At 41.4% G+C, this 12,564-nt stretch overlaps 1 protein-coding gene across 1 annotated transcript in view; it reads right to left on the bottom strand.

The window, feature by feature from the left end:
- The window catches only part of LOC119379100 (N-acetyl-D-glucosamine kinase), a 19,295-nt gene extending 6,766 nt beyond the window's left edge, over positions 1–12,529 (bottom strand). The window contains exons 1-7 of the mRNA XM_049411872.1: positions 12,283–12,529; positions 11,333–11,523; positions 10,447–10,575; positions 9,485–9,595; positions 6,721–6,833; positions 4,585–4,672; positions 743–840 (exon numbers count right to left, since the gene is read on the bottom strand). Of these exons, the coding sequence (XP_049267829.1) occupies positions 743–840; positions 4,585–4,672; positions 6,721–6,833; positions 9,485–9,595; positions 10,447–10,575; positions 11,333–11,523; positions 12,283–12,308 (756 nt within the window). The 5' untranslated portion in view covers positions 12,309–12,529. The remainder of the gene's footprint in view (positions 1–742; positions 841–4,584; positions 4,673–6,720; positions 6,834–9,484; positions 9,596–10,446; positions 10,576–11,332; positions 11,524–12,282) is intronic.
- Positions 12,530–12,564: the final 35 nt, after the last annotated feature.

Raw genomic sequence — 12,564 nt, forward strand, 5'->3', positions numbered from 1 at the left:
TTGTTTGATTTGGACATTTTCTTAAAACATTGATTCTGGGCTCTTTACAATCTTTTCAGGGCCATTTCTCAGCCATCAGGATACCTAGAAGCTATAATTTATGTTACAGCGAGTAGCTAAACGCATAATGAACGATGGTGGAGCATATTTTAGTATTTCGGTTCTATGTATTTTTGTTGGAAATTAATTATGTGTTATAATAAAACTTATTCCTACCATTATAAACATTATGCATCCTAGTACATAGCAGTGGGCCCAAAGCAATTATGGCAAGTTGCTTTTGCTACATTCTTTCCAGAAAGTTATTTGATTTACTGTGGAGCCAATTGGCCTATTATAAAAATTACTGTATATTTGGAATTGGTACAAAATAGTTGAACAAAACTGTGTAGTTTTACTACTTTCTAAAGGGGGCTTTAAAGGAAGCTTGAATCAGTCTCTTCAGTTACTTTGTTGTATTCAGGTAGTCACCTTCAAAATAAGGCAGCGAAAAATATGGCAAATGTATATTTTATGCATGCGTGCTAAGGCTATGTGCTTGAATTCGCGATACTTAGAAATCTTTTCAAAATTAATGCCTTAGAAGCATACAGCTCAGCATCTGTGAAATGTTTAGACAGGACAGAACTACTACTCTAAGGTTGTCATTTTGGCTGTCTTTTGTTCAAATCCCTGTTTTTATAGCAGTTTAACATGACCAAATAAAGCTACAAAGCATAGCAAATAAAAATGAAATTATTACCTTTTCTGCATGAGGCAAAACTGCTGCAACATGGTCTGCCAGGTCATTTCCTGCCATTTGAAATAAGTGCTGGCTCAGCTTGTCTCCTTCCCTGGCCACTGATGCAAAACAGAACATTTCAAAGCTGTGCACAGCAGATATACTTACAACTGCAACATCTCATGGCAGAAATGGCAAAAAGAATGCAGATGCACAAACATCAACCCGACCCCCCGCCTAACCACCACCTTTCACTGAACCACTGGCATGCATCTCCGGTGATAATCTGATTGTGCAGAAGTCGGGGCCATGGTATAAGATATACGTATATTTTTTAGGTGAGGACACTTGCAAGATGCAATTGACCAGATGAAGTAACGACAGTGCGCACACATCGGTCCTGTGATGGCAGCGGAGATCTATTGACTGGACAACACAATCTCAAGACAGAAAAAAGTGCTGCTTTGGCAACCACATAGCGCATTTTTTGTGAGCGAAAAATGCAACTGAACGGCGAATGCCAGCGTTGTTGCTGACTATGCCGGTTGCTATAGGAATGATACATGAAGCTTTTCTCTGTCTTGAAGTTGAGTCATTCCGCCAATAGATATCCACAGCCATCACCGAATGGACAGGCACGTGCTGTTGCTACTTTACGTGGTCAAACGCTCCTCGCAAGCCAAGAAGTGTCCCCACTTAAACAGTATATATGTGTTACACCGTGGTTGGGCCTTAAAGGGACATTAAGGAGAAAAACTATTTGTCTCGTAATAGTAAATTATCCTTTCACAATACCAAAACCACAACTCCTGCCGTAAGAAGTACACCTGGTAAGCAAGAAAACGCGCAAAAAAAAAATGCAGGTGGCGATGCTACCTTGAAGTTCCTCCACCAACTCACCATGATGATGCAGGTTGTGACGGCATCTACTATGGCCTAAATAGTTTTTAATCATTAAAAATAAAGTACATTGTCGTCTAAAAGGGCCAGAGGCTTAACGTACCAAGTTTAATTAAGTTTAAAGTTCATTATCTTTTCTACTAATAAACCTATGATGGCAAAATTAATGACAGTAGTGCTTTAAAAAAATTATTTACCTGTTTAAAGTGATTCTATGTTTCACTTTAGTGTCCCTCTAATGTCAACGAAAGTGGGGGGAACCAGGCTAAGAACTTAAGGCGGGGGAGCGGGGGCTTGCCTGCTGATCAAACTATCATTAATACACGCATACATACATGTCCTCTTCCATGCAGACGTATATACACACAACCATGCATTCCATGCATGTGCGGAAGGCACATACATGGTTTCCACGCTTATCAATGCTACACGCGAATGTACAGCAGCCAATTCAGCTAAAAAAAAATTCAAATTTTACATTCCCACACTTTTGATTGTTGTTCATTTCCAAAGCCCAACATTTTTCCCTTGGCCATCAGCCAATCAGTCTGTCTGTGAACTTCACTTACATTCAATGTGGTTTCTCTGTTTGTGGTGCAGCCAAAGTGAATTCACAGTTATGAAACTGCACCATGAAAAAAAAAATCCAGCCATCTCCACTTCGCGAACACTGTCAAAACAGTGAAGCTTATGCCCGTCCTTCATCAGGCTATACTGTATTGTACTTCTATGTTTTTCAAGTCTTCCCTTCGCCTGCGCTTAGCTTCGGCCTCTCTTGCGCAAACATCGTGGTTGGCTCGGCGACGACATGCCCGTTCTCACGTCAGCTCTCACCGACGCTCACGTCGGGCGGCTTCTTCATCGGGAGAATGAGAAATGTTCGCCATCTCGAAAGTGCAAACTCCTGAACACTGACATTGACATGCTATTTTACACTCCACTGCGCCTCACCGTCACCCCGTCTTGCCGCGTTTCTCGAATGTTCACCCCTCGACATCCTCCGCCCTCGCCTCTCGCAGCACAAGCAGCCCTCCCCTTCCTACCGAGCCTCGCTCGCCACACTGTAAGGCCACATGATCACCGCTACCACAACGCCGGACATGAAAGCCTCGACTACGAACAGCTTCACAGTTAAAATAAAGTGAACTCACTGAGGACACGCGAACACAAGTGCCGTACACACAAACATAAGCGGTGCTTGTGTTCACGTATTCTCAGTGATTTCATCTTATTTTATGTGGGGCCGTTTTATAATTATGAGTCCTTACCTACTCGCCCAATTGTTAGTCCCACTTAGCCATAGTGAAGTCACTCTAGAAAGCTGTTCCACATCTACAAAACTGGCTGTGGTAGAAATCTCAGTGCCAGGTTAGTACATGCTCACAGATGTCCATTGCAATGTTCGAAGGAAGAGAAGTGAGCAGCACTGCTTATTCAATGTTGTCCTGCCTACAGGCACGAGCAACAGGCCTGCCTCCTAACAGTAACCAGTGATTTTTTTTTTCCTTGTCATTAAAGGGACACTAAAGACAAATAACAATTTATGTCAGAGTGAAAGGTCAATGTGTAAAAATGTCTAAAACGTCAATATTATCAACAGCAGTGCTCTACTAATCGAGAAATTAAGGTAAATGTAGGGCACGATGTGCACCACGAGTGAGACATTTTGAAAATGATCCCGATGACGTCAAGAGTCCCGACTCCCAAGTACAATTAACCACTAGTAATCAAACTAGTTGTGATAAAAAAAGAACCTTCCATGTATCACAAGACGTAATAAAATGCTGCTTGTTCGTTTCTGTTTAATTCATGGAAAAAAAAGAGCCTCTTGGCGTTACCATGGGGAACGGCGTGAGTGGTTCAAAAGTTCAATTTTCGCCGAGCTGCGCTTCGCTCACGCAGTCGCGTCTCAGTGGTAGTTTCGGTATCGTGTACTGCTGCGTAAGCTTGGCTCTCGCTATTTTTGCACTGTTGATACTCTACTGCTGCTGCTGGCCAAGCTAAGCTCCGTTACAGTGAACTATACAGTTTTGGAGTGGCCCGTGGCTGTGTCTTGGCAAGGTTGATAGCAGCTGTTGCACAAGAAACTGTAGCGTCGGCGGCTGGGCAGTAAAGACGGGCAACGTTGGGCACGGCAACTGCTACATCAGAAGGCCTGTTCAGGCAGGTGATTTGAAGTGCGCTAACGCCATGCAAACCACTACAACATGATTTTCTTTCAAAATAAGTATTTCCGTGGCACGAAACAAGCACTATGAAGTTTCCGGAACGCTATTTTAACAATCAACGTCGACTTAATATTTGCCTTTGGTGTCCCTTTAAGTTAACTTATTTCAAATTTGCTTCCTTTTCTTACTTCTAAGAACTGCTCAGTTCCACTTGCTTCAGCTATATTTCATGATATTAGCCTCACTCCCTTCACTTCAGCATTTTACAACATGACGTAAACAGGTTGCGTAGCAGTGCCAGTGAGCTGCATGGAAAAGAAACAGCTGTAGCCGGCTACAAGATGACAGACAAAACAGCATGATGGATTGTTCATTTTGAGTGTCCACGGCTCTCTGTGACGGCGCATTTCGTACTGCAAAATGAAAGCAGTATACAAGAACACGGTACCGGTAAAAGAAACTGACATTAGAAATGCCTGCAGCTGTTAAAGAAAGAAGAAAATTTAAGGCAAAAAAAGAACATGGAAAGAAGGCCAGTTGTGTAGGACAAGCAAGATGAACCTCAACTTAAGGTGAGCCTAAACACATTAAGATTTTCTCTGTAAACACAAAGCTTGGAAAAAAGTGACGATAGCTGAGAAAATGATGCGGCACATAGCTAAGATCGCACATTCATATTTAGCCAACTACTATCACTACTTTTAGCAGCGCATACTTTGAAGATTTTCTTGGATGTGTTTACTATCTATTGATCAGCAAACAAATGAAAGTTTCAGAGAAGTGGGAATCACTCACACTTTGCCAGCTTCACACACATCCCCGCAATGAACTGTTTCTTGAAGTTGGTATAACAGAAAGGCAGAAGTTCCAGCATTTCCTTAACCTGTAGTTAAAAAAAAGAAGGATATCATATTAGTAAATGCTGAGGCAGATATTCTTTGGAAAATCAGCTCTGCAAAAGACCCACAAGGTGGAGAATTAAACAGAAAAATTGTCATCTTATCTGTTAGTAGCACGAGGCTACAAAGAAATCCATACAGGTTTCTCAGAAAGAGAGCTTCCCAGTTGGTAAAATATTCTTCTCACTTCATGCGACAAACGAGTGGATGACAAGTTTTCCCTTTGATGGAGATGTTCTTACAACACGTATGCTCAAAGGGCGCTACACCTGGCATAAGCGGAACAGATGCAGCACGTAGATGAGCAGTTGCAATCGTGTCTGTGAAATACAAAACAGCTCGATTGTGTGGAAACTTGAACTTTTGAACAGAATAGTGTGTGCCCTTCTAGAGAAAACTGTGCTTTGAGTGAGAGTCAAAGTCATGTGCGCATCTTGGAGCATCACTGACTGCAGCACATGACTTCAGTGCAACATACAATGCGGACATACAATACACCATTGGAGATGCATCGTGAAGCAAAATAGAAAGAAAAAAAAAAGGCTCATCTCATGAACATGATGCAGTTTCTCAGCTCCAGCATATGGGATAGCACAGGCATCAGCCAAGGCAAAAAGGGAGAGTGTCTCTGGTGACGGCAGCTATCAGCCTCTCACGGTATGGTAACAGATAAATTTCTTGTAACTGTTCCAATAATGAGCAAACCTGAAAACTTATTTTGGTAAAATTCTTCCTAGACGGTGCCTTAAAATTTCCAGAGCTTAACAAAAATTTGCAACGGGCCCGTTGAGGGGCCCTCTAAAATTCACAAACCAGAAGCGAAAATAAAGCAATGCAACAAAATTCTGCATACTTTGTATAAAAAACCTACAAGCATTTATAATTGCTGTGAGAATGCCACAAACTTATAAAACACTCTTGTGCTCCAGTTCTAACCTTTGTTGTCAAGTGGTTGGTCAATGAGAAAGGCTTTCGCATTCTGCACCACTGAATCTTTTATGAAGCTTCTATTCAGTCAGTATCACACAGAGGGCGATTAAAGGTGGACAACTTGCCTTTTTTTTATTGCTTCACGCAACCTGTACCTTTTGCTCCAGCGCACAGAGATGGTGAGAGTATGTGGCAAGGAAAGAGTGACAGTGGGCAAGGTAATGAAGAGGAGCGTGAAACCATGGCACCAACTTTATGAAGCATGCGTAGCTGCGCCATTACTGCACCATTTCAAAAATTTCTTTTGACTATATGTTACAACAGCTTTCTAATAAAGATAAATCTGTTATTTTTCTATCCTATGTGTGATGATACTTGTGTCACGACACACAACATGCTGTTCTGTAGATCCTGGCACTCTTTAGCCATCACAGGCCTTGTGCCACAAAACTCATCATCATTACCATAATCTGTTGCATAGAGTCGGTGCAAAAGGCCTATGTTGTAATGTTAGCGTGGCAAATTATTGCAAAAATTATGAATGTATGTCTCTGATGAGTTGATTACTCATAATTAACAAATGTTAACGGGTCAGCTGGTCCCGATTCATGATACAATGAGCAGCATAACTAGAACAGGAACAGAGAAAAAGGTCTGTGTGTTGTTTACATTACCTTTGCTTTATCCCTCTTCCAGTTGTGCTGTTCATTGTATCATGAATTACTCACACTGATATGACAAGAAGCCCACCAGCAGGCAAGCTCTGACTACAAACAAAATTACTGCTCTGAGAAATTGATTTGTGACACATACTGCCTTACTCAGCACAATATCAATTTCACTTGTACTAGCAACTATGTCGTGGCCATGTTCACTGAGCACCGAAAAAAAAAAAAAAAAAAACGTGGTGACTGCATCCCTTTTCAACGTATTACAGGCAGCATCACTTTTCCAAGCAGGGATGAAAAAGTCAGTAGAATAATGGCAAGAAGTGTGTGAAACCATTTTCACAACAGGCGAAGGTCTGGCTGTTGTTTAAGCTATCTTTCTTGTTATTAATGGAAATGTGAGTTGAAGTATGCCCTACAAATCCAGTGCTCACCTGAAAGTGCTCCTTTACGAGTTCACGAATCTTTTGAGCACTCCACTGAGGGGCCCGGAAGTTTTCATCTTCGTGCAGGACCATTTTTATGGCTTGTATCGAGATAGTGAAACCTGTTTTGCCAAATGAAGCCGGGAAACACAGGCATATTTAAATCAAATGAGCAGCTTTCCAAGTAGGCTTTATCTCGGCAATGTTCAGAAAAAAAAAGAAAGATAAATGGAATTTGCAGGTGTCTTTACAGAATAAACTGTGATGATTTAACAACAAGACACATCGTGGTGACCGTGACATTGCCGAGTGTTACTTCATATTTTGTGTTCCATAGAAAGGCCAATAACAAGTTGCTAGCTGATCCACACACAAGCATGGCAACCAGCAAAAGAAAAGACTTATGTGTAGCAGTTTGTTCATCAGAACAGTAATAAATGTAGCAAGAAATGAGTGCTTCTCTGTTCGGAAGACGATTGGCATTAAAGAAAAAATGAAAAAAAGAAAACTTGAGCCATGGGGGTCTAGAACCTGCCAGGACCTCTCTATAAAGTTACTTCCATCCATCAGCACCATACTAGCATATTGACAATTTTACTAACACTGAAGCATGAATATAGTTTTGATACATTGTGCTCTTGCTCCTCACATGTTCAAGGCAGCAAAGACTGGGCGTAGCCAATGAGAGCTCCATAAACAAAGCTAGAAAATGGCCCAAATCAACTATGCAACCCCTTTATGACCCACATTCATAAAAATTTTCTTCAAATAAAAATAAACATTTCTGTTTGCGCTGCCCTTGTATTACTACACAGTGAATGTTTTTGAGTTTTTCACATGGTCTTGCTGTTTGACAAGAAAAAAATGGTCAGCTCACCATATTCAACTAGTGTGTGTGATACCTATGGCATGCAGGCTCAAAGAATGACACTCAGTCGTTAATGCTTTAATTCCCGAAATAACCTTTGTTTTCAGCGGAGCTGTGACACGTACATCTGACCTGATGGTGTTCATAACAGAATCTTCAAAAGTGAGCAATCTGCCGGTAATAATAAAAATTAAACATGTGTTTAATCTTCCTTTAATACTAGCAAAAATAAAAATGGGTGTGCCATAAATTGCAATGCCTTAAAATTTTTGCACATAAACAAATGCACTAAATAAAAATAAAAATAAAGAATTTAATTCACAAGTCTTTGTTAATTAGCCTTTTCAAAGAAATTTGAGCAGTGACAGAGTACTTTCTCCTTAACGTAGAGTTCATCTGCATAGACAATGCCTTACTCTCATAGCATTTTAATGCGAAGCATTTGTTAGCGAACCCAAGGCACTTTAGGTGTTTCTATCTACATATCTATCTATCCTGGACGCCCAGCTCCTGGACGCCCAGCTTAGGAAACAGACGGCTTTCCTAATAAAGTTGTTTACTACTACTATCTATCTATCTAGCCGCCTACGTCTGGGTGCTCTCGTGATCGCCTCTTTAACTTGGCGTAGACCAAAATTGGCATGGGAGGGTAAGAGGATTTGACGAATATGAATGTCTGCTGATGACATGAATAACGTGAAAATCCTGTCGCGTACGTCATCAAACCCTTTCCTCCAGACACATGTGGCACATACCCGTTTACCATGAGCCGCAGTGTACACAATAACTTTAGAAATACAGATCTTTTTATTAAAAAGTTCAGCAGATCCCACGCCTTGTGGGAATCGGTTTCATGCGAAGCAGTGACCAAGTAGTGCTATAGTACATTTCCTATATTTGGCCCAAGCGTTACAAGGTGGATCGACGTGTTTTTGTAAGTGTAGTAGTTGTGTTCACATCGCGGGCTTACCAGGCACGTCGACAACATTGGCGTTTAAAGGGTAACTTATGGTTCAACGTCACGTCAGCACTCACGTTAGAGCACATACGTCAGTATTATCGAAATGAAGTGACTTTACGTTGCGATGATGTGAATATCATACATAACTTTCATTAGCGTATTCCTCCGGGGTCGAGCAACACTTGAATATAGCTTGCCGATTTATAGGAATACAAATGTAATGTTTATTAGACTGCTAGACAGTGGAAACAACACTGTAACCACAGTCGTTAACCTGACATGACGCTTGTATCGTAGGAGTACATATGTAGTGTTTACTGCTTTGTTATAAAATTTGACAGCCAACATTACAACCACAATTGGCGTTGCACCGACATTACGCCTGCATATGGTGTTTTCCAAAGCAGTGCTAGACCTGGCATGGCTCTGTAGTAGAATACCCGACTGCCACGCAGAATGCTTGGGTTCGATTACTGCTGGAATCTTAATTTTTATTCTTTGCATTCTTCGGCTCAACGCTGGCGATGTTTGGCTTTTCTTAACGCTCTCGCATTTAAACTACCAATGTCTGTTCTCGATGTTCCTGGGTAGATATAAACTGTCAATCACCTGTGGCAAATTGCAAAGAGGAGAAAAAAAAAGGTTGGGGGTGTGCAGAAAAGGTCAAAGGCATTTTGCTGTATCATTTTCCTATGCACAGTTCAACTCGCTCCGTGACAGAAAAAAGAGAGAGAGAAAGAAAGAATGAAAACATAACAATGTATGCTGAAAAAGTAAAAAACGTAATTTTAATAAGGAAACAATCAGAGAGAAAACCCTCTGCACATTTTTAAAAGCATATTTACAGTTAATTGCTCCTAAACCAGAAGAAGCAACATTTCTGCACAGAGACATAATAAATGGCAGATAATAATGACAACAATTGATAAAGTCTCTGGTCTTACCACTTCCTTCATCTCCAAGAATATGTCCCCAGCCTCCACAGCGATGCATCGAATCATTAGGATTGACAAGCAAACAATTGGATCCTGTGCCGGCTATCAGAACAACACCTCCTGCATGACATTTGCCAGCTTTTCAAACAGTTCTAACTTTTGCAACACCAAAGGTAATAGGCTCACTTTTTTTTTTTTTAGCAAGCACAGATATGAAGAGCTTGCCAATATACTTAATGTAACAACTCTCATGCAAAGATAGGAGTAAAAAAAATGTGCCAGGTTTCCACTTGTAGTAGAAATTACAAGACTAATTCTATATATGTTGCGTGCACACACACCTGTGAACAAGGAATGGAGCTCAAGGCAACCAAGCATTGAAGAAAAAACATTTAGACAATGATCTGCAGCTTGCTTATGACACAATAGCCTATGATGTGCATCTGATTTTGCATGTTATCCATCTGTTATGAAAGGTGAATAGAAATTGGCAGAATCTTCAATGCACTTTATACATGTTCATGATATCACATCACTGAGTAGTGAATATGCGTGAGGCACGACTCAGGGTAAACCCTGAATCACACCTGGCTTATTACAAGCGTTGATGTAAAATGCAAGAGCATTTACTGTGGTTACAATAACAGCTATACCTGCCATTAACAAATGTTGCTGAAAAGTGTTAATGATTAATGTTTGCAGCATCAACAGCCTTTGTATTGCCACAATGGCTTTAAAACTTCAAGCAGGAAATTCATGGCATCCCCAAAGTTTCTCATCTCTCCTCTTTTCCAGATCATGTCTAAACGCTGTTTCATAATTAACCCAGCAGTAATTATGCGAAACTTGTGCAGCTTTCACTGAAGGAAGCCACATCTGAGCTATTACTTCACAATTTATTGCAGAATTAGACAACATTTATTTACGATGAAAAAAAGCAGGCTTGTCTTCAAGCAACTGGGCACACTAACCATTTGGTGCAACTGTCTTGAGTGCTCCAATGACATCGCTTTTTACCACTACTGATGATGCAATATCAGGGTGCTCCTTCAAGATAAGTTCTTTTAGATCATTGTTGGTAGCCTCTTGCTCACAGCCAGCTGAGGCAAAGGCTCTGAAAAGTTGAACGGATCATGATTCACAACACAAGTGGCATACCAAACACTAGCAGGAAAAGACGATGTTCCAATACAGATCTCAGATGGGCACGTGCTCTTTACTTTTGTAAGCAAGTGTACTAATACACACTTGCAAATATTACAGCACTGGATTACAAGGATATCCATATATCACAGGAAATCCCTACTGTTCCTGTTATATATGGACTTAACAAGGAGCAACCACTTATGCATATTGAAAGCGTAACACATATTTTTCATAATATCGTTTTGAAAACAGTGGGGCCTACACAATATGTACACACAAGCTCGTTTATTCAGGTACAAAAATGTTGTCTATGCTTTATAGAACAAAGAAAAGAACAAAAAAAAGGTGTTTTTGCAGCATGTGTGAAAAATCGCATTGTGTGTGCACATGTGCCGTTCCTGCACATGCAGCACGTGCCAGCAGGTATCTGGTCTATGTAAAACTTTGGAGCAAACATCTGCCATTTATATCAACATCAATGGCTCATTAGAATTTCACTGTTCTGTTTCATAAAGTCCAGTTCTCTACAGAAAGCAGGTCCTAAAGAAAAACTGGATTTGATCACTGTGTGATAGGAATCTTACTGTTACACACAGTCTATATCTTGCATATTGTCAGATGGTTGATATGCAAAATTTGCTCATTTTTGAAAACAACGTATCACCACACACACCATTACAAGCAGAGTGCGCGGTGCTAAATAAAAAATACAACTCACTAGTGATGCGAGGCGAACATCTTGACTAAGACCAGCATTTTCTTTGGCAGCCAGAACTAGTTCATAGACACGCCTCCGGCATTCGTTCATCCCAACGAGCCAGTGGTTTACGGGGTGACCCTCCGACCATCCCAGGACTTGGCCGCTTTCGTTCAGCACAACTGCTTTCGACAAAGTGGCTCCCCTAAAATGTCACCATAGCAGGTGGATGCACAACAATCGACGATATGTGAAAGGTCACACGTTACACGACAGATGCGCGAGAACACTCCGCTTGCACAAAGCTCAGACACGATAATTTTTTTTTTTTTTTAAGTGTGCTCAGGCGTACGCAGAGCTCCCCCTGAGACAGATCTGCGGGGTCTAACCTTCACTGACTTGCGTCCACACGAGCAGCGTGAATTCAAACCATGTGCTTTGGTATCAGTAAGACAGTGGACAATTTTTATTTTTTTTCTTTGGTAAACGCTAATACCACAAGTAGACGTTGCTGGTTAATAAAGTGAGAGTATAACACCTCGGCAATGTTGTACATCTGAAACTTGTAACTATTTGTTTGATGGGGAAGTTCCAACGTGACGCGCAAAACTGCCCGCGCTCGGGCTGTGCAGCGCAGGACTAAGTGGGCGCAAACACACGTGCACCTCGACCTTCGTTCGTTATCTGCTAGATAGCTGGCGACCACGGCAGATGGTCACGGTACACAAGAAGCGCCACGGGGGCACGCGTGTACGCGGCTGTTAGCAAAAAGCGATCGCTATCTCGCCATGCAAAGCGCATTCGCGCGCCCGAGTGCTCCCATTCCTACATACCGGAGCTACAAGGGAAGTTTCGCGTGAGAACAAAAAATAAACGAAGAAAGACTCGGCGTAATTTTAGTGCAGCTTCACGAGTTATTGAGCTGCATATAAAGAAATCGGCAATCAATCGGCAAACAACCTACCCTTCGACGCCGCCGAAAATCTTCATGATCTTCGATGTAACAAACAAAAATTGGCGGTAAGTGCTACGTGTAAGCACAGGTGTCACATCGACTGCGCTGTTTTAACACATCTGCAGATTTTAAAAGCGAAACAAGAAAACAAAAGTGGGACAGGTAAAAGCGAGCTAAAAAAGCTCTCTACCCACAAGTGAATCCGCCCCTCCTTTTTTATGGTTCAACGTGAGCCTTGCAAAGGGTGATGCAAAAAGCGTATCGTGTAGCTACCCCACCGATATCACGCCG

The sequence above is a fragment of the Rhipicephalus sanguineus genome, chromosome 1 (assembly GCF_013339695.2).
Source record: "Rhipicephalus sanguineus isolate Rsan-2018 chromosome 1, BIME_Rsan_1.4, whole genome shotgun sequence".
Taxonomy (NCBI): domain Eukaryota; kingdom Metazoa; phylum Arthropoda; class Arachnida; order Ixodida; family Ixodidae; genus Rhipicephalus; species Rhipicephalus sanguineus.